The sequence below is a fragment of the Desmodus rotundus genome, chromosome 8, assembly GCF_022682495.2.
Source record: "Desmodus rotundus isolate HL8 chromosome 8, HLdesRot8A.1, whole genome shotgun sequence".
Lineage (NCBI taxonomy): Eukaryota > Metazoa > Chordata > Mammalia > Chiroptera > Phyllostomidae > Desmodus > Desmodus rotundus.
The window spans coordinates 28604475-28625330 of record NC_071394.1 but is presented as its reverse complement, the minus strand read 5'-3'; the positions used below and the strand labels follow the sequence as shown (position 1 = coordinate 28625330).

General features: G+C 46.7%; 1 protein-coding gene across 2 annotated transcripts in view; it reads left to right on the top strand.

Annotated features, from left to right (window-relative positions):
- The window catches only part of POP1 (POP1 homolog, ribonuclease P/MRP subunit), a 29793-nt gene extending 9719 nt beyond the window's left edge, over positions 1-20074 (top strand). Inside the window, exons 7-16 of one of the 2 annotated variants that reach the window (XM_024572230.3) lie at positions 189-373; positions 1059-1315; positions 1430-1523; positions 2929-3040; positions 3682-3801; positions 9423-9538; positions 11589-11780; positions 12829-12983; positions 17298-17639; positions 18561-20074. In XM_024572230.3, the coding sequence (XP_024427998.2) occupies positions 189-373; positions 1059-1315; positions 1430-1523; positions 2929-3040; positions 3682-3801; positions 9423-9538; positions 11589-11780; positions 12829-12983; positions 17298-17639; positions 18561-19230 (2243 nt within the window). In that variant the 3' untranslated portion in view covers positions 19231-20074. Of the gene's footprint in view, positions 1-188; positions 374-1058; positions 1316-1429; positions 1545-2928; positions 3041-3681; positions 3802-9422; positions 9539-11588; positions 11781-12828; positions 12984-17297; positions 17640-18560 lie in introns of both variants that reach the window. The other variant, XM_045181724.2, reaches the window with a different exon arrangement.
- The last annotated feature ends 782 nt before the right edge of the window (positions 20075-20856 follow it).

Genomic DNA, 20856 nt, shown 5'->3' with positions numbered 1-20856 from the left:
ACTCATCAAACCACTCATTCAGTGAAATACTTACTGAGAACGTACTGTGCACCACTTTGATCGAAGCAGTGGTCGAAACCTAGACTCCGTCCCTCACGGAGAGAGACAGTAAATGACAGGTTGGCTCTCTGGAACTAATACTGCGGTCTCAACACTCAGTCGTGGAATTTTGTTTTTGTGTATGTCAGGATTGACTTTTGCAGCAGTTCACTGCCTGTCTGGAAAGCGCCAAGGTGGTCTCATGCTTTACCGGGCAAATGAATACCCCCAAGGCTTGCTGGGGCCTGTGACATTTATTTGGAAGCCCCAGAGGACCTGCGACACTTCCACGAGCAGGCAGCTGTGGATCTGGCTTCACCCGACTCTTAAACAGGTATACTCCTTGAGTTTACTTCCACGTCACTCATTACTGCATTCTTCGTGATTGTTGGAAATCAATTCTATGGAAATTGAAATGGTGTGAAAGTTTGGCTGGTAGCTTGGTATTTGACTAAGTGGAGGAACGTTGTCTGAATATTAAATGAAGCAAATCTTCACCTCTCCATTTTTACTAAGCCGTAAGTAGAGATGAAAACCAACCTTAAGATGCAAAGGGCTTGAACCGTTGCCTCTGGATGGACGTGTCCACCGGGCCGGACAGCGCACTGGTGCCTCAGTGCCTGTTGGAGCCTGTTTGCTGATGAGTTGTCGGGATGAATTCTGAAGACTGTGAATACTGCCTTTAGCTCAGCTTCTCTCTGTCTCTCTTTTTTTAGTATAGTCGCTGTTTTTAGGTGGTAGACTATTTTAAATGATTTAAAAAAAAATTTGGTCGACGTAGTCATGTTGTTTTCATTAATGTTTGACGTACAGGATTTCTTTTTTGTTCCAAGTGCCATACGTTACCCAGAAGGACCAAAAAACCCTTTTGGTGAGGGTCAGTTTAGCTTAGTTTCTGAAGGAATAAAAATGGGAATTTTTAAAGGGCGGAAAAAAAACAACGTAAAGTAAACCACATTAAATTTGTAACGCATGTAATTTAAAAAAATTAAAAGTGAAATGTTTAACTCTACCCTCAGGCTATTTTAGAGGAAGTAAAAGCAGCATGCCAGTGCACAGAACCCGTCACACCACCCCCCTGCGTCCCGGACCCCCTTCTGACACCGTCCCACGAAAAAAGCCAACCTGCCCCACCCAGCGAGAACATTGGCAAGAAGAGAAAACGCAAAGATGATGGAGAAAATGCTAAACCAGTTAAAAAATTTTTCGGGGACGGAACTAGAGATTCGCATCAGCCCTATTCTTGGATCTCTGCAGCCACGGGCATTGTGATCAGGTGCGGCTGAAGTTGCTCAGCACCTTTTCCCTGCAGTCTTCGTCTGTTTCGGCTGGTGTCACAGACACCGTGTATCACGGAAGCTCCCATTTTAAGGCTTTTTCTCTCTTCCAGTGATTTGACGATGGAGATGAACAGATTCCGCCTGATTGGTCCACTCTCCCACTCCATCCTAACTGAGGCACTGAGAGCTGCTCCTGTCCACGCTGTGAGATTCCATGTGACTGTGGTGATTTTTCCCAGTCCTGTCTTTCCTAGCAAACTTGTGAAACCTAACATATAATTTGGCAACATTTTGGGCCGTGGCCTGTAGATGTTTATTTCTCTACTTACGCTTATTGTTAAGGACTTTGTCATCTCTCATCTTCCCTAGACAAGCAAATCTAAAGGAATGTAATAAGTAAACTGGCTTGTTCTTATTTAAAAAAAAATTATTCTTGTACCTTGTGAGGTTGTAGACGGGTCTTAACTTCCGTTCCACAAGCCCCTGGAAGAGTATGGCACTTTTCTTGTTTGTACTTGTGCATATTCTAGGTTCCCTGAAGGGTCAGGAGCAGTGTGTCTACTGCAGCACTGTCTGCAGTCCTTTCTGTGACGATGCTGTTCCCTTTGTGCCATCCAGCGTGGTAGCCACTGGTCACATGTCGCTGCTGAGCACTTGAAATGTGGCTAGTGGGACTGCGCGACTGAACTTGTACCTTTATGTAATTTGAATTAGCTGAAGACTAAATTTGAGTGACTCTGGCTCGTGGCCGCCACGTGGACAGCACAGGTCCGGACAGCAGGGGCCAGGTCAGGAGTCAGACACCCTGGGCTCGCAGTCGGTCTGCTTTGTGGATCAGTGCAGCGGACCTCGCAGTGCCTGTGCCTCTCGCAGGCTTGACACGGTCGAGTATGACGACAGGTCGGAACAGCTTTCGAGCGCTTAGAAGGGAAATACTTGAAAACACAAAGGCTACTTCTGTCCCTCTTCACTGCATGCACACTAGCTCAGCCATGACCCTGTGCTCCGTCTCTCGTCTGAATGCTGAAGCAGCATCTCAGCTTTCCCCAGTGTCCCCCCCTTTCTACTCCATGGTCTGTGCAGGAGGCAGAGTAGTCTTTGAAGGATGCATTCTCACGGTGTCTCTTTGTGATTAAAAGCATTTGAATTGTGTTTGAGAGAAAATCCGAAACCCTCCATGTGACTGGGCCATTTGTGCCTTTCTGCCCCCATCTCACAACTCTGCGCTTCAGCCGCGCTGGCCTCCTTATTGCTTAAATTGGTGGTGATGGAGTTGGCAGCAAAGGGACAGGAACAGGTGCTCTCGTTGGCACTGTGCACAGAGACCTCAGTGTGGAGAAGCTCAGTCTCTGAAAACCAGGCGCCTTTTTCTTAGTGTGTGAAATCTTGACGGAAGTGTCGCACTCTGCCCTTGCCTCCAGTTAGAAGAGTAGTCAGTCTGGTGTTAATATCTGTGTTAAAAATAGTGCCACTTTCCGTGGTTCCCCCATAAAATGTTCATTCCTCCATGCAGAAAAAATGTGTGTGCAGGGGGCAGTGTCACAACTGTACCAGAATTATTAAGTCTGATTCAGTATTTGTGTGGTAAACAGGAGCTGTTATTTTTCAGGAGGGAGAGGACGCAGAGAAGACACCTCACCTTTGGTGGACTGAAACCTGTAAGAATCCTGATACTGTTTCCCTTCACCGCAGACAAGAAGCCATTTTCGAATTGTTGGGAGGTATGCGGAGGGGATATTGGGTTGTATCGGGGCGGGGGTCAGCTGTGGGAATCGGGTGGAAAGAGCGTTTTGCAGTTAGACTGCCTACACATAGTGGTGCTTTTTAACTCGTGACTCCTTGTTGTAATGCAGCAAGGCGGCCAGTCACAGAGGGGATAGTTAGTGTAAACAGTTTGACTTCGCTTATGAAACAGCAAATGCATGATGTTAGTCTTCTAAGTAGCTGGCATTCTGATGTTATAGATAACTGTGCGTACCAGGTACTAAACTGAAATCTGTTCTTAACTAGACATGAGTGCTTTTGGAAAAGGTGGAAGATTTATAGGAGCTGAAGAGAAACTGGAGTATAGACCTGAGTGCTTTTGTGTGTAAAGCTACTGTAGTTATCCATGATAGAAAATACACGTTTATGCTGTAAAATAATCTGTAATGTTAAATTGATGTTTTTTTTTAAAGAAACTTCTTTCTTTATGAATGTTAATTTATTCTCTAAAAGCGTCAATGGGGAAAAAAGGGGAATACCTGTTTTTAAATAAATAGCTGAGATGAAAGTTTCATTAGGAAACTGTGAAAATACAAGCAAATATATATACATTGAAGTGATTCTCTTTAAGCTTGGATTTTTTTGTTTGTTGTTAAAGGAGTCACATCACCAGCAGAAATCCCGGCAGGTACTATTTTGGGACTGACAGTTGGGGATCCTCGCATAAATTTGCCTCAAAAGAGGTCCAAAGCTTTGCCCAATCCAGAAAAATGCCAAGGTAAAGTTCTTGAAACCGCCTTGTTTTTTCTTCACTGTGTTGAGCAGTCTAGTCCCACCGCCAGAGTTCTGTTTGTGACCCCTCTGCAGTCACTTCACCTCTAGAAAACCAGGGCGATCTCCACCTGGCTCCTTCCAAGGGGATTACGATCCCAGGAGATGCTGTGTGGGGGAGCACCTTTTACCTGTGAAACGTGCCGCCCGATCCTGATGTTCATTTTATTGCTAGTACCTAGTAAAACTTGTCTTTCTGCCACGTGGGCTCTCTGAAAAGGCCTAGCGTTCCAGAATTGTCATGTGAGGAAGGGAGGTGCACCTGCAGCTGGTCTTGTGCTCCTTGGAAGCCTCTGTCTGACCACACAGATGATCCAGGTTCGAATCCTGGCAAGGCCATCCCAGGTGCTGAAGGGTAAGAGGACGTGGTTTAGACCCAGTAGAGCAGCCTGAGGGCGTCGTTTGTCTGGAGTGGCGTGAGCAGGTGGGTCGGATTGGCCAGACTTTTAGTCTGGTCTGGGATGTGCAGCAGTTGTGATAGTGTCTTACTGTATTTGCTGTCATGTAAATGAAAGAATCGCTATTTGAAAGATAATTGTGTCTAGCATGTTATTTGAAAGAATCATTGACATTAGCTTGTGAGTTTTTGGAGAAAAAAATATAGGTGTGTGTCATAATGATTGGAAGATTTTTTCTAACCTCCATGTCCAGTCAGATAGTTTACTAAGGGGTCAGAAAATTATTCTGTCACAACTTCACGGAAAGTGGGGTGAATGAGGGCAGTTTGAAGGTATGTAGGTAAGTTAAGTATGCAGTCTAGACTTTAATCAATGAGTTGTTGCCTCCTCCTTTTCTTTAATAGAAGTATGGTCTGGCGCAGCCATAGAAGTTGTAGCATCTACTAAACCATGAAATGTTGATTACCATAATCACTTTAAAGCTATAGTTTAATTCTACTTAGATTCTCTTGCCTCAAATTCTTTCTTGGAAGGAGGCAGTTTTATATTAAATCCTTTCTAAGGCTTTTATCTTAATTTGAATCAGTTCAAGGAGAATTTACGTCTTACTCAGAAAACGTGATTTAATTTCTGTGACAAAACCTTATCATCTTGTTAGTTATTGTGGAATTTCATTAAAACCTGTTTTAAGTAATTTCTTTGAAGTATTGATTGGCATGTGCGATAGATAAAGAAGTAAACTTTTTAAGGAGGTCGTATTACACCAATGTAACGGCACGTAGGAAGGCAGTTCAGAACTGAAGCTAGAAACATACTTGGATGAGCCTGGTCGGTTAATAAAAGATGGATCTTTGGAAGAATCTCACTGTCACATGACCTAACCACCTCATTCACCGATGGACTGCCAGTTCGGCTTTCTACACTGTGGTCATTCTCTGCCTGTTTTGACTTAGAGGAAACGGACCAATTATGGTGCTACTTACACCCTGGAGAAGGGTTTACCTGATTTGAGTCAGGGACTCTTTATCTTCCTAAATGTACAGAGAGCTCTGAAAAGAGAGGTTACATGACTGTGACGTTGTCATAACAGAAGAAATATATACTTTGGTCTTTGTACCTTTTCTAGCATGTAGCTCCTAAAACCCTTGTAATTTCCTAAGTGATAAGAGCTTTAAAGGGCTAAAGGAGCATCTTTTGTTATTCGTAACAAGCCTCTTTCAACCACACCTGAGATTATGTTAATAAGGAGATTTTTGGAAAGTCCCTAAGGGTGGTGGGCTAGTTGCCAGGGGAACCAGCCCTGTGATTAGGGGGTTGGCACTTTTAGCCCCACCCCTTTGGGGGAGGGGCTAGAGATTGAGTTTAATCACCGATGGCCAATCACCCCTCCATGGTGAAGCCTCCATAAAAATCCTAAATAAGGGGGTTCAGGGAACTGATTTGCTGAACACTTGGAGGTGCTGGGAGGGTGGAGTGCCTAGAACAGGCATAGGAGCCCCACACCCCTTCCCCCATACCTGGCCCTGTGCATCCCTTTCATCTGGCTGTGCCTGAGCTGTATCCTTTTATTGAAAAGAAACGGGCTTGACTGGTGTGGCTTAGTTGGTTGGGTGTCATCCTGCAAAGTGAAAAGGTAACAGGTTGGATTCCCTGTCAGGGCACATGTCTGGGTTGCAGGTTCAGTCCCAGTCAGGGTACGTATGAGAGGCAATCAATCAATGTTTCTCTCTTTCTCTCTCTAAAAATAAATAATAAAATCGTAAAAAAACAAAACAGTAACGTAGCAAGTTCTGAGAGCCATTCTAGCAAATTAATAAATACGGCTTGGGGGGTCTTGGGTCAGAAGACTGTACAGCCAGTCGGTGTCTGAAGTGTCAGAGCCTGCGGGGTCTCACACTGTCCAGGTGGATAGTGTCAGCGTGGAGTTAAACCGCAGGACACCCAGCTGGTGCTGGAGAATTGCCTGCTGTGGGGACAACACCCGAACACTGGAATGTCAGAAGTACCGAGAGGAAAGTAGTGTAACCAAGCAAAGAGTTTGCCCACGCTGTGCTGCAGGAACCCCATCACGCCGACGCTGGGTGCGGTGAAGGAGAGTGACAGTTACTACACAGCGCTACACGACAGAGACGGGCCGCTTGTGCTGGAGAAACCGAAATTCCCGACGGTTTACAGACAAGGGGGGCGTTTTATAGATCAAAAATCACGAGTTGTCAAGAGTAAGGGGCGTGAGGTTGTGGGTCTTGCTGATTGGTCAAGAGTGAGGTCAGGGCAGTAAACCATTATTTTAGGCCTTGAGGTCAGCTTCTGTATCCTTCAGTCTTGTTTTATGAGGATGTGGCCAGGGGGCCCTTCTGCTTTAGGGCTCAGGAGCTAAAGCACAGCTTAGGCCATATGTTATCTTCAGGTTAACAGGCACCCAAAGCTGTGGCCCTTAGTCAAGGCCTGGCTGTTGTGTCTGGCAGCCTCGGGATTAGTGACCCCGCCCCCCCCCCCCCCCCCCCCCCCCCGCCCCGCAAGGGCTGTGGCTTAATCATACATTAAATCAGGACTCGTTTCAGTTGGTGGTTCACTTTGTGGGCTAAATAACATCTTAACAATATTACTAGGTTATCTTGATGTACAGAGTAGAAGCTATACATCTTGTGACTCTTACTCCACGTATGCTGTTATTTATTTTATTTATTTATTTTTAGAGAGGGGAAGGGAGGGAGAAAGAGAAGGAAGGAAACATCAATGTGTGGTTCCTCTTACGCACCCCACTACTGGGAAACCTGGCCCGAAACCCAGGCATGTGCCCTGACTGGGAATCGAACAGGTGACCCTTTGGTTTGCAGGCCGGCACTCAGTCCACTGAGCCACACCAGATAGGGCTCAGTGTTTGCCATTATTATTTTTGCTGTCTTGATTATTTCTTTTTCTTGAAGTCTAATAGGCTGTGTGATGGCTTACAGGGTGCTGTGTGACTTCCTTCTCAAGCTGTTAGCCAAACTAGCATACACACCTATTTGTTTTTTAAATTTAAGATATTTTCTGAGGGAGTCTTAACTCCTCAGCTTCAGTTTTTTCCTTTCAGTGAAGGACCTGAAGTGATGCATATTCTCAGATGCTTTGAAAAAGTTTACTTGATCATTTGGTTCTTGCATTTGAAATAAATGTGCTTTTGCAAATCTTTTCAACTTTATTACCCTAGCATTTCACTATGTAAGTAACTGGTTTTCTGGCTGAGGTTTGAAAATGTGATTTCTGTTGTATTCTCTGACATTTTAGCATTTGCTTTCCTTAGCGTCTGCTAATTTGCTTTGATATATTATTTTAACTAGCCCTTGTCTTCCAGAGATGAACCTGTTTTAGGAAATATTGATCTTACATTGTACCCTTGGGCGTGTTTTAATCTTTCTTTTTACACACTCTTTGGTAGTGTATACCCGAAACACGGGAATGGTCAAGCTGCCTTTAGAGTGATAGGTGAGAGATCGTCGTTGTGCTGGTGACGGCGGCAAGCACTGTTGGAACTGTTCTGCACTTGACTTTCAGAAGCGCCCAGGAATCAGTCACTTTGCCATGACTTCTCTTGTTTCTGCCTGTGGGAGAAACAGTCCCTAAGCGCTTTAGCTAGGTTCCTTTAAAGGGGTCCCCTGTTCCGCGTATTCAATTTAAAACAGTATATTTGAAGGCTCTAACTTTGGTTTATTTGATTCCCAAATGACAAAGCCGGGTTAGGTGGGGGTTTACCCTGCCCTGTTCTGGGTAAGGCAGGCCTCTCAGGCTGGGGAGCCCCAGCGCCAGGGCTTCCTGCAGACTCCGGGGAGCGGTGGGAGGTGGCTCTGTGTCACAGGGTTCATAGCTGGTTTCTTCTTCTGAATAATATTCCGTTGTCTGGACATGCCATCGCCCTAGTTTATGAAGTGCTCCTGGGGACCGAGGCTGTCTGCCGTGGAGCCTGCTGGCTCCCGCTCAGCTGCGGGAACTGGCCACGCACAGCCCGTTACTTACAGCCCGTTACTTGAGACACTGTTGGTCCTTAGCCCCGTGAGGAAGAGGGTGTGCTAGGAGCGGCTGCTGCTGTTCGGGAGCGCTCCTCTCAGATCCGTTCATCAGTTTAATTTTTTCTGACTTTGTTCTCCCCTGAAACCTGTCACATTACGGCCCAGCCACTGCCAACTGACTTTTTTCAGCCCTCAGCCCCACCACGCAGGTACGTGCCTTTGAGGGACCTTCCTGTGTTGGCGGCCTCTTAGGACCATAGTCAAAACTCATGCATTGTCTGACTTCTTTCTTTTACTTCTTCAGTCTGACAAAAGTAGATTTGGAAGATGTTTTTTAACCCCCCTCATGATTAAGTAACTGCACGTAGGAAGCGTCTGCTCTCAATGTAGATGTTTATTTACTTACTTGTTTTTTTAGAGAGAGGAGAAGGAAGGGAGAAAGAGAGGGAGAGAAACAGGGACCTGGCCCACAACCCAGGCATGTGCCCTGACTGGGAATCGAACCAGTGACCCTTTGGTTCCCAGGCCCAAGCCCTAACCAGCCAGGGCTCAACGTAGATGTTTATAACTGGAAGAGTTCCTCCTCCTTTCTCACTGTGGTACTATTGGGCACGGTGTTTATTTAAAGGAAGGAAATAATATATTTTGCAGAAAATATGCCCATTTTAAAGGAATGGGAAAATACGTTTACTAGAAAGGAATAGATAGTTCGGTACAAGGGTTATCAGAGACAAAGGGTTACTAGGGCTGAAGAAACGGCCAGTACCTGTGGTGGCACCACCGTTGGGCAGGAGTGACATAAAGAGCCCTGAAACCAGCAGGTAGGTGACACGTGGCCCGTGCGGCCATTCACATGTTGGTCTCCTGGGGGGGTGGGGGGTTCCTAGACTTTGGCGATCTTACCCATGGAATTGGGCGGTTATTTAAGGCAATGTTATGGGATGTTTGCATCTTCTACACTGAACAGAAATGTTTAAAAAATGAGTTTAGGAGCCTTTGCTGTTTCACAGATTATGAGGCCCCCTGTAAGGATAACTTAATTTCTAGTTAAGTATATTCTTCTACAGAAATGAGCACCTAGAAAATACTTTCTTGGGATGAAAGGTCAGCTGACCACGTTTAGAGTTTGACTTGATGGATCTAACGGATGTGATTTGAAGGCTGTTTCTTTTCCCTCTTAGATAATGAGAAAGTTAGACAGCTGCTTCTGGAGGGTGTGCCTGTGGAGTGTGCGCGTAGCTTTATCTGGAACCAGGCTCTCTGTAAGAGTGTCACAGAGAATAAAATCTCGGATCAGGTAACTAATGGTGTAAGGGTTATTGGGGAAGTCATGAAGGCAGGCTGAAAGTCGTCACTCGGGAGAACATGGAAGTGACTTCAGACTTCATAGAATCCTATAGACTGACTTCTATTTTCCAGCAGTTTACTGCTCCCTTACTTATGATACATGCCATGGTTTTTTTCCTGTTCTTAGAAAGGAATAATCTCCTAGAGAAAGTTAACACAAAGGCTTTTTCTTCAAATGATAACCTTATGGACTGAATACATGTTTTTCTTTTGCTTTTTTTTCCTTAAGTATTCTCGGTCTTTATTAATTTATTGGTTCTCCTGTCTTTGATTCCACGATGATTGCGCTCTTGCTAGCACCAGGTATTACACTAGATGATGGGGTAGGTGACTGCTCGATGTGGTCAAGGACGCACAGGTACAAAGGAAGCCCAGAGAAGGGAAACTGTAGGAATTACGGAAAGCTCCCTGGATGAAGGAGCTGGTATTTGAGCCTACTCCTAGGTGGGGAGTTAGAATTAACTAGAGTTTTTGGGACCAGGAGCCAAGGCTGCAGTAGAGAAGGGATGGCTGGAAGTGAGCATGTGCAAGGGCCCAGGCCAAAAACTGGATGACATGTTCAGGAATCTTCAAGTAGGTCAGTAGCTTGGAGTCAGGGGAGGCAGGAGATGAAACTAGCTGCCAGAGCATATAGGACCTTGGGGCATTTTAAGGATCTGGACCGAAGATGTGGGCTGGGCACGGATCTCATTTTTCTCCAGCAGCCAGTGAGGGGTGGATGAGACGAGGGGTGGGGATTTGGGTGGAGGAGCTGGAGAGAGGACTTGTGGTTGGTTGGCCTTAAAAGAGACCCTGGAAAGAGTCCATAATATAGGATGTGAGGGAGCCTGAACTGGCAGTGTGGCCGGAGCCCCGGGGCTGGGGATTAGTACATATTCCTGGGGGGAAAACTGACAGCACTCGGTGGTTGACTGGAAGGTGGGTGGAGAGAAAGGGGGAGGCTTGTAGGTTAGCTCCTGACGGTCTGGTTGGGTCTAGGAGCTCAGCTAAAAGAGCCAAAGCCAGGTCTGACTTGTCACAGCTGCATCCGCAAGTTCCAGAATGGCAGTTGGCACATCAAGGGGCTCAGTATTTATTTGAATGAACAGTAAAGGTATGAATGGAAGCCTGAACAGGGGAATGAACTGTGAGAATCGTGGCGTCGCTCAGGTAGGATGGGGATGCAGGAGGACAGCGGACGCAGTGGGGAAGAGGAGTTTGATCTTCGGTACACTGAGTTTGGGGAGTCCCAGGAGCAGATGTCCAGGAGACAGGTTTTGATCCCAGGAGGAAAAGTCAGGGCGAAAGAGATAGATCATCGGAATTTCCAACGTGTAGTTGGTACTGGAGTCAAAAAGGAGAATCAGGCCTTGGTCGTGGCTCACAGGCTTCCATGGAGAAGCAGTTAGACGGTAGCCTGGAGGCACTTTCTTGGATACTTTTCCTAATCGAGTGGTAGGCTTCTCCCCTACCTGCCTGTTCGTCTCTTTTCACAGCTGACAAGAAAAGTCTGAACGAGTGTTATCTGCTCCCTGCAGTCCACTTAACCAATAATTTATAGCATCTCGTATTTTCAATCCTTAACACTGGGTGAGAAATTTTCTCAAGAGCCAGAGTAGTTTTCTGCTTGTGTTCCTGGAGAAGCTGTTAATTGTACCTTTTTTAATTCGTGACAAATCTTAACCAAAATAAATGTAGAGACAGAGTATTGAGATAGAAGAATAATCCTGGTGTAAGAAATTAGTGGAATGGTTGTATATTTTATAACTTTGAATCATTTAGCATGGTTTTGCCCAAATTTAAGATAATTTGTCATTTTCTACCAAAGCACTTACAGAGAGGAAAATTGTATAGGAGGGATACCTTGTACTTAAAATAGCTCACATTTATTTATTCAGAACACTTGTTTCCTTGCTTTTTTAAAGGAGCATGTAACTTTCTAAAGCTGCTTCTAGGGAGACCCAGTAGAATCTCCCAGAAGGCTAGGGTTGTTTGTCTTGAATTATTTTCTTCCACTTCAGGATTTAAACCGGAAGAGAAGTGAGTTGCTGGTGCCTGGGTCACAGCTTGTTTTAGGTCCCCACGAATCCAAGATACCTGTACTTTTGATTCAGCAGCCGGGCAGAGTGACCGGAGAGGACCGGCGAGGCTGGGGGAGTGGCTGGGACGTCCTGCTCCCGAAGGGCTGGGGCATGGCTTTCTGGATCCCGTTTGTAAGTTACTCTTTGGTTCCGACTAAGAGTCGCAACTTTAAATACATTCCTAGTAAACACCACGTGCTGAAAATGTTCCAGACTCTATGCTCAACCCAGAAATGCAGTGCTGCTGTCCTGCCCTCTCAGCCGTACGCATCATAAAGACACTTCCCAAAGTCCCCGGAGCCAGGGTGTTATCAGTAAGAATTGTGCTGACATAGTGTGAGCTTTTGAGGTTTTTAAGAGGGGCCTGATTTTTGAGTACTAGTGGCAACAAAATACTGACTTTCATCTTTCTACTTGAAGAAATTTGTTGCTGTTTAAAGGCAATTTTCATGATTTACTAATTTTTATAGATGTGTAGAATACATTTTTAAGTGCTGACCATGTACTCCTGTTTATTAACTAAACATTTTTATTAAAATGTAGTGTGTGTGTGTGTGTTTTCTGGTTAAACACCACTTTGAGCCAGAGAGTAGAAAAGACAAGGAAGGCAGCCTTGCAAGTAATCAGATGTTGCCTAGTGCGAGGGATACTCAGCTAATCATGTGGGAGTCAGCGTATTTCTAAATAGTTCTAGTTTTTAACTTAGGAAGTGTTTGAAGCGTAGAAAAAACTATAGATACTGATACAGTGAACCACCAGCTTGAGAAATAAGACATCACAGACTCACTGGAAGCACCTGTAAGCCTGTCCAACTCCATTTCCCTCCCTCCTCCTGAGAGAGTCGCTGTCCTGGTTTCCATGCTTGTTGCTGCCACGCATGTTTTTACAGCTCTGTGAAGTAGGCTTGTACCCCAGATAAAATAACTGAACTTGACATGTTCCTACACTTTACATACCTCACTGTGTGTGTGCTTTTGCAACTTGCTGTATGTCCTCAACGTGGAGGTTTTTCCACGTTTTGTCTCATTCATGTTTAATACTGTATGGTATCTCATTACAGGCATTTCCCACAGTTTATGTACCCACTCTCTTTTTGCTGGGCATTTAGGTGGTGTCTCATTTCCCCCATACAGACAACTAAGCGGTTTCGTATGGACGGGATCTCTGACATTTCTTCCAGATCTACCGAGGTGCAAGAGCAGGGGGATTAAAAGAGGCTAGAGTGCATTCTCAGTACCAGCGGTCCCCTTACACCCCAGGTGATTTCCCAGACTGCTCCGCCGGGATTCTGTTTGCTGAAGAACAAGCCAACAATCTTCTTGAAAAGTACAAAAGGTAAGAAACTGGCTTCTAGTGTGGTAGCGTCTTAAGAGGAAGAGAAGTGCTTAAATTGGTTAATAATGTCTGGAATGACCTCAGTAACTCTTACTATATAATGTAGAGTGTTCGTAGATGTTTTCCTTGAGTTCAGCATTACCAAGACAGAATTCAGTCGAGAGATGGTCGTATAACCGGCTTTACAGGCCCGTCCAGGTTACAGACCCTTTCCTTGGTCATTTGCTGATGGTGTGCACCCAAACTGGGGACATGGATTTCAGGTGCTTTTATTAGATTTCCACTCCCGACCCTGCCCCCTCAAAATGGAAATTGAGTTACAGAGATAATGCGTATGAAATTTTAATGAAACTGTGGGAACATAAAGCACTTCATAAACTGGTGTATTTTGTGCACTCAGATTAGCACTGTCTTTACATTTTAGGGTCAATCCGTCTGGACCTTCTCTCTTTTTTCACGGGGGGGTGGACAGTGAGGGGCTTTATTTCCTCTGTACTGTGAAGTACACGCTAACGTTGGGAACCTGTGTTTCCCGCGCAACCATAGGCTCCCGGAAACCCGGAAACCCTGCTCGTGGTGGCGTCTGCAGCCTCTAGCCAGTGCTGGCGCACAGTGGGCCATCCTAACTGTTACTTGTTGACTGATGAGTGAGTGAGGAGTTGAATGGTGTAGCTCCTCGACTGTGAGCTCCACGATTGTGTGTTCCTGTTCGCTGCGGCAGCCACAGAGACAGGCAGTGCCTGGCTCTAAACCGTCGAATGAAGGGGGAAGGAAGGAAGGAAGGAAGGAAGGAAGGAAGGAAGGAAGGAAGGAAGGAAGGAAGGAAGGAAGGAAGGAGTGCCGGAGTGAAGGAATGTGCACACTCCTGGGGCGCTGGCTTGTGAGCTCTCAGCGGTCATGCGTTACTTGTCCCGTGCCTCCTGTGACAGGTAGCTGAGGGTCTTCTGTCGTTTGTTAAATAATAATTGGCAATACTATTTATTTCTTACCCTTTAGACTTCTTTATGCATACAAATTTTTCATAGATAAAAAATTTTTAAAAGGATATTGTATATACTATTTTACAACCTACCTTTTAAACTTAATACTATGTAATGGATAGTTTTCCCCTATCAGTAAGTATGACTCTGAAACCAAGTATTGGTGACCTTTTTCTGGAAAGGGCCAGATCCTAAATATTTTTGGTTTTGTGGGCCCTTTAGTTTCCATGGCAACCACTTGGTTCAGCCTTTGTGACACAAAAGAGGCCACAGGAGACCCGTAAGTGAACGAGCATGGCTGTGCTCCAGTCTCACATTGTGGACGCTCAGATTTGAATTTTGTATGTAATTTTCATATGCCATAAAGTATTATTCTTTTGTTTGTTTCCAACTATGTAAAAATGTAACAACCATCCTCAGCCCATGGGTCACAGAAAGCCGACCGTGGGCCGGGCTTAGCCTGTGAGTCGCAGCCAGCCAGCGCTTGCTCAGATACAGCTGAACAGCTGCTCAGGACGCGTGTGGATGCACCACAGTTTATCAGTGGCGCGTTAGGTACGCTCTGATTTCTGCCATGTGCTTCTGTGAGTAGCCGTCCATGTGCATCTTTACATTATTTTGACCCTATTGTATGGCAGACACTGGGGCAGCAGGAGAAGGCAGGCAAGGTCTGTTTTTGCCCTCCTTGGGCTGCATTTTCATTACGATAGTGTCAACACGCAGTATTAGTTTCAGGTGTGCAGCATTTATGTGCCCCTAGTGATCTCGCGGTAAGTCCGAAAACCGCCCGTCCCTGTGCACAGCTCTGCGGCATTACTGACTGTGTTCCCCACGCTGAGTGCAGTACGTCCCTATCTTGTGTCCGTACCTTGGCTGTTGTAAATAACACTGCAATGCAGTGAACATAGGGGTGCTTATATCTTTTTTTTTTTTTTTTTTTTTTTTTTGAGAGAGAGAGAGAGAGGGGAAGGGAGGGGGAGAGAGGGAGAGAAACATCAATGTGTGGTTGCCTCTCGTGTGGTCCCCTCTAGGGACCCGGCCCACAACCCAGGCATTTACCCCGACTGGGAATCAAACCGGCGACCCTTTGGTTTGAAGCTGGCGCTCAATCCACTGAGCTACACCAGCCGGGGCATGAACACAGATTGAGGTAGGTTTGACTTTGTTTTCTCAGTGAAAAAAGAGGTGAGGTTTTAAGCTAGGAATAGGAGGAAGGGAAAGGCTGTCGGAGATCTGAGGAGAGTGGAAGCAATAGAAATGGTTTTCTGGGATGGTGGAAGACAGAATTGACTGTAGAAATGTAAATAGTCCACTTGAATTTTGTGTTTATGGTAAGAACATTCATGACCTGTGTGTTCTTCCCCAGCTGTGTTCTGCCAATCAGGGCGTGGCGTAGGGCCGGTGGAGGTTGAAAGTAACCCGGATGGGCGTGGCCATGTGGCAGGAGTTGAGGGTGTATGCAGGATGTGACTCTCATGTGACCTGTGGAATCTAAGCTTGTTAGGAGAGAGATGTGAGAGCAGGGGCCTGTGGTGAACCCTGCTCTCCACAGAGGACCCAGTGAACAAATAGGAGGTTTCAGGGGTTGAGGAATTGTTGCAGAGGACAGGTACTGGCCTGGAAAAACAGGAGGCCTCCCTCCGAGTGACAGATACTTGAAATTGAGATTTTTAAGGTGGAGCAAGCAGTAGCAGTGACCAGAATGGGCGTGTGAGCCGGTGTGGGTGGTTGAGGCGGAGGGAAGACGTGAGATGAGGACCAGCGTTTCTGGGAGGCCAGGGTACGAAAAGGATGGTGTGTGCAGATGCCGGAGGCACTGAGACTGACAGGAGTCGTGATGCAGGGGGAGGCAGCGCGGCTGTGAATGGGGGTGGCCTGTGAATGGGGGTGGCTGGAGAATGAGGGAGAGCCAGTGGTTTGCCTGGCTGTGCGTGCTTCAGCTGGGGACGTGGAAGAGGAAGGAGAGGAAAACTGGCCTGGGGGCATCTGCCCAGGGCCAGGCCCAGGCCCAGGAGAGGTGGAGAAGAAATGACCACTGCTTGAGAGGAGCTATAGGGGAAAGAAAGCCCAGACCTTAGGCAAAATCCCATAAACAAGATTTCTGGTTTCGATCTGAAAAAGTTGCACACACTAAGGATTTTTGTTTGCCTGTTTACTAGTGAAGTGGACATTTTTAAGTGTGTTAAAGGTGTCTGGGTGAGACAAGTGCCCTGGGACTTTTTCACCAGCTGCTCTTCTTGGGATGTGGGAACACACCTGGGGTCCCAGGACACTGCATGCAGTGAGAAGTAAATGGGGGAGGGGACGGCTGGGCCTGTCCCGGGGAGACCATCAGTCTGAGGACACAGTCTGGGACTCCCTGAAAGTCTTGCAGCCCAGAACAGCAGCAGCCGGACTGCTCCCCTCCTCTTGGGGTCAGTAAGAACCAGAGCAGACTCTGGTTCTTATTGGCTAACAGTGTTTCTCAGGGGCCCTCCCTCACTCAGGCATTCCTGGAAAGGTCCACTGGTACCACACCGAGGAGGGCGATTTGGAAACGTCTGTCAGAATTGCAAATGGTAATAATACTCTGCCTTAGCACCTCCCTGCCCAGGAATCTGTGCTTGCTCGAGGTCATTCATTGCAACTGCTTGTAGAAGCAAAAGTTTGAAAATAACCAAACCGTCGTGCACTAGGAGACCATCTGAATAAACAAGGGTCAGATACACAGCCTTTTACAAAAGAACGGGGATCTCAGTGGATTGATATGCATGATCTCCAAGATATTTTGTTAAGTGAAAACAGTTAAGTTAGGCCAAAAAGACTATACGTGGTATGCCACCATTGTGTAAAAATGAGCAAAACGTGAAAGAAACACGAATGTATCTGCTTCTAGGCACATGAGATGTCCCGGGAAGGATACGTGAGAAACTGATAGCCATACTGCCTCTCTGGAGGGCAGCCGGCCCCTGGAGGTCAGGAGTGAGTGAGAGAGACTTGACCCCACACCTTCCCTGCCGTTTGAATGGAGAGCCTTGTAAATGTGCGTGGACACCGCCTCACAAGGGACAGCCTTTACTCACAGTCTTTGGGACTGGCACCCCTGGGTTGGTGCGGTGGCCACGTGGGGCGGCTTTGTGGACGCGTTACCTATGAAAATAAAAATGAAGGAAACAGAAAAGCTTGGCCCATAGAGTTGGCTGTTTTTCATTATTCTGTTTCTTAGAAAACTTTGTATGTTTGTTTTCATTTTATAGTAGAATGTGGTTTTGTTTTACAGTACAATGGCCGTAATTATTTTAATTGTCCAATCCTAAATTATTCAAAATTGGCTCTCCTCTTTGGTTCTCATTAGACGCCCTCCTGCCAAACGGCCTAACTATGTGAAGCTGGGCACCCTGGCCCCTTTCTGCTGTCCCTGGGAGCAGTTAACTCGAGACTGGGAATCAAGGGTCCAGGCCCAGGAGGGATCGCCTGTGGCTTCCCCGCCGAGAGGTGAGGAGAGTGACTTGAGGGGAGACAAGGTGCCTTGCGTTCCCACGCCTGAAAAAACCTGTCAGGTGCCTGACGAAGTGGGCACATCGCCGCACGACGCCAGGGAGCCCGAAGGAGGAATGGACACAGAGTGTCCAGCCCAGGAGGGGACTGCGGGGCTGTCAGGCCAGGACGCCCCTGGCAGCCTCCTCTGTGTTCTGAGGTGAGTGCATACGTTTTGGGTCGACTCTTTCAATACCAACCAGGATGCAGGATGTAAAAGTTATCGTTGGTCCTTCAGGCAAAGCCCTAGTGAGTGTTTGGACTTCCATAGAGGGCCCAGGGCAACAGCCAAGTCGCATTTGGCTCAGGGCATGAAGCTCACTGATGAGAGATTTGAAAGAGTGTCATCAGCCGACCTAAATCAAGGCAGCTACGTTAAACAGCGTGTTTCCTCTAGTCCTAGCTCACCATGCGGTGCCTCCCCAAGTGTATCGTAGGTAAAGGAAGAACCCCCCGCGAACTTGGGGCGAGCGTTCTTTGCTTTAAATCACTGAATTAGATTTTCCCCGTTCCTTGTGGATGATCTGAATCTGTGGCCTCTCAGGTGTCGGTTCATTGTGATGTCGTGTGGAAGCTACCGTGAAAACGTGTTCTGTTAGCAGTGCTGGTGCAGGCTATTGGAGTTTGCTTATCAGTTGTCCTATGTTCTGTGCTCTGATTTTTCTTATTTATTTCACGCTTTGATTTTTAAAAAAGTGCTCACCCTCTTGCCTTGTACTTACTTTTTCTGTACAGTGACATCATAATTTCATGTCCTTTTTTACTTTTCATCTAACTCCCTTACAGTTTCTTTTCTAGTCAAAACATTAGCTGCTCTTTAATCCTCTCACTGCGATTGCAACCTTCGGTTCTGTCCCACTCACTGTCTTATTTTCCTCCGCCTTCACCTTCTTAAACCTTTAGTCTTTCTGTCACAGTAGTAGGCACATAAAAAGTAAAATATGATTACAAAAATGCATCAGTTTAATTTTTTAAAAATTGGAATTTTAATCCTTTCCCACAGAGTATAAAAAATTAAATTAACTCTAGCAATGCCTAGTCTTTTAATTGCTTATTTTCTCCTTGACCATCCAACATGAAGGAGCAAAACATCACTGAAGCAGCTGTCGGCCTGGTGCGGGCCCAGTTGTGGGGACCGACGGGCAGCCCGGCGCGCTCCCGGCAGGGGGCAGCAAGAACTGACCCCGGAGGCCTGCCTGCCCCTCTTGGACCGCTTCCCCAGGGCCCTGGTGTGGGTCAGCCTGGCCCTGCTCAGGAAGGGCAGCCCGGAGCCGCACACTCTGATCTGTGTCCCCGCCGAGGAGGACTTCCTGCAGCTCAGCCAGGATCGGCTCTACTGCGGACCCCAGGAACCCAAGCACAGTGACCCCTTCAAGAGCAAGATCCGGAAACAAAAAGAGGAGAAGAAAATAGAAAAGAGGCAGAACCATGGGTGTGCCATGTCTGAGGGCCTGACGGTGGGGGGCCCTACGGTGGGGGGCCCTACGGCGGGGCGCCCGGCTCTGACCCTGGGCTTGTGGTCAGGCCCACTTCCCGACGTGACCGCTCACTGCTCCCGAGTTCTCCTGGGCTTCGTCACCCAGGGAGACTTTTCCATGGCTGTGGGCTGTGGAGAGGCCCTGGGGTTTGTCAGCTTGACGGGCTTGCTGGATATGCTGTGCAGGCAGCCAGCAGCGCAGAGGGGCCTGGTGCTCCTGCGGCCTCCCGCCTCCCCGCAGTACCGGTTTGCGAGGATAGCTATCGAGCTGTGAATGCCCGTTTATGCCCCTGCCAGGGCACAGGTGATAGCCGCCTGCCTGGTCCTCCGTTGGCGAGTTTGCTTTCAGCTGTCTTTGGTTTTGAAATGTGTGAAATTCCTTGGAAACGAATAAAAAAATTATGTATTATGCAAATAGATGAAATGTTTACATTGTTCCACTAATCTCATTGATTTCTACCTTTTCTGTTCTTGCTGTAATACTTTGAAATTATTTGGCATATACAGCCACAGGCTTTTCTGTTGTGATTTCTTGGCCTGTGTCATTCTTGCTGAAAATAATTAGAAGCTTTATGTTTTCTTGTCCCCCACCTTTTCTTCTTTTTTATTAGAAACAAGGGGCTGGCAAGTCTCTTTTAAAACTATGTGGTCATGTGATAAGCAATGATGTGGTTTAATGATTTCATTGTTACAGAAGAGGAAAAGACTCCACACGTCTGGCTTTCATACACGAAGCACGGGCCCCCCCGTCCAGCCATGTTCACCTCTGTCTGTGATCAGCATGCCTAACGTTTGTCACCAACAAAGGAGGAAGTCACGGGAAATGTATTGCTGACCCTTTGCAGGCAGGCTTGGGTATGGCGAGAGTGCAGGGGTGGGATTGCAATGGGGGTCTCTTGTTTTCATCACCCCTGTCCTTGTTGTTGACCACCACACGATCCTCAGAGTTACTTCATTTTTCTGAGCTTTTTGTTTCTGCAAAGAACTTCTCAAAGCCATAGAGGAGTATTTCAGAAACACTTTCTGTGAAATGTGTTAAACGACCCCCTTCGCTACCCCCCCGAGAGATTCCAAGGTCAGACTGATTTGGGGAGCTGGGTTAAACACAGTTAAGCGTGTCTTTTAAAGGAACTTCTAGAAGCTTCCATGGGATAATGTACATTGTAAATCTCCAGGAAGTGGGTAATAAATAGTCTATAATATTTTCTAAATCTTTTTGGTCCCGGACTCCTTTATCAAGGAGCACCTTATAGGACCAGCATGCTTAGGAACCATCCTGGGGAAGTGTGGCTGAGCAGTGTGACAGTCACCTCCTCGTGGTGACCACTAAAGTGACACTGCTTGTAAACCTCCGCGCAGTCCCGTCGTCTGCCTGACATTTGAGCCATGTAGAGAAGAGGTCTCACCCTGTCCCGCAGGAAGGGTGGGGCCACTGTGGCTGTTCCTTACTTGCAGAGAAACGAGGTGACCACTTCTAGTCACTGTGTATGTCTCACTCAAACCCTCAGTCCCTTATTTTCCTGCCATAAAGTCCCAGCAGAGCTTGAGTGGGCTTTTTTTTCTTTAATTAAATGTAAATTGTACTGTTAGGCATTAGTCCCTGTAAACGCGCACTGGGTTTTTGCAGGAGCATCTGGCAGTAAGTTGGGGGGAGATGCAGAAATATTCTAGGAGCTGATGAAGTGCCTGGTGTTTTCCCTCTCACCATGCCTCTGAACATATTTGCGTCCAACCCAAATGGGACTGAAAAATATAGTATAACTCAGTGGCGTCTGTAAACAATAAATTGTCACCTGATGTTCAGTTGTGAATATTCATTGAGTCATTCCTCGCTCGTTTTCTAGGCCCTGAGCCACTTCATCTGTGGCCTGGCCCGCTGGGTGGTGGAAGTGTGAGTGTG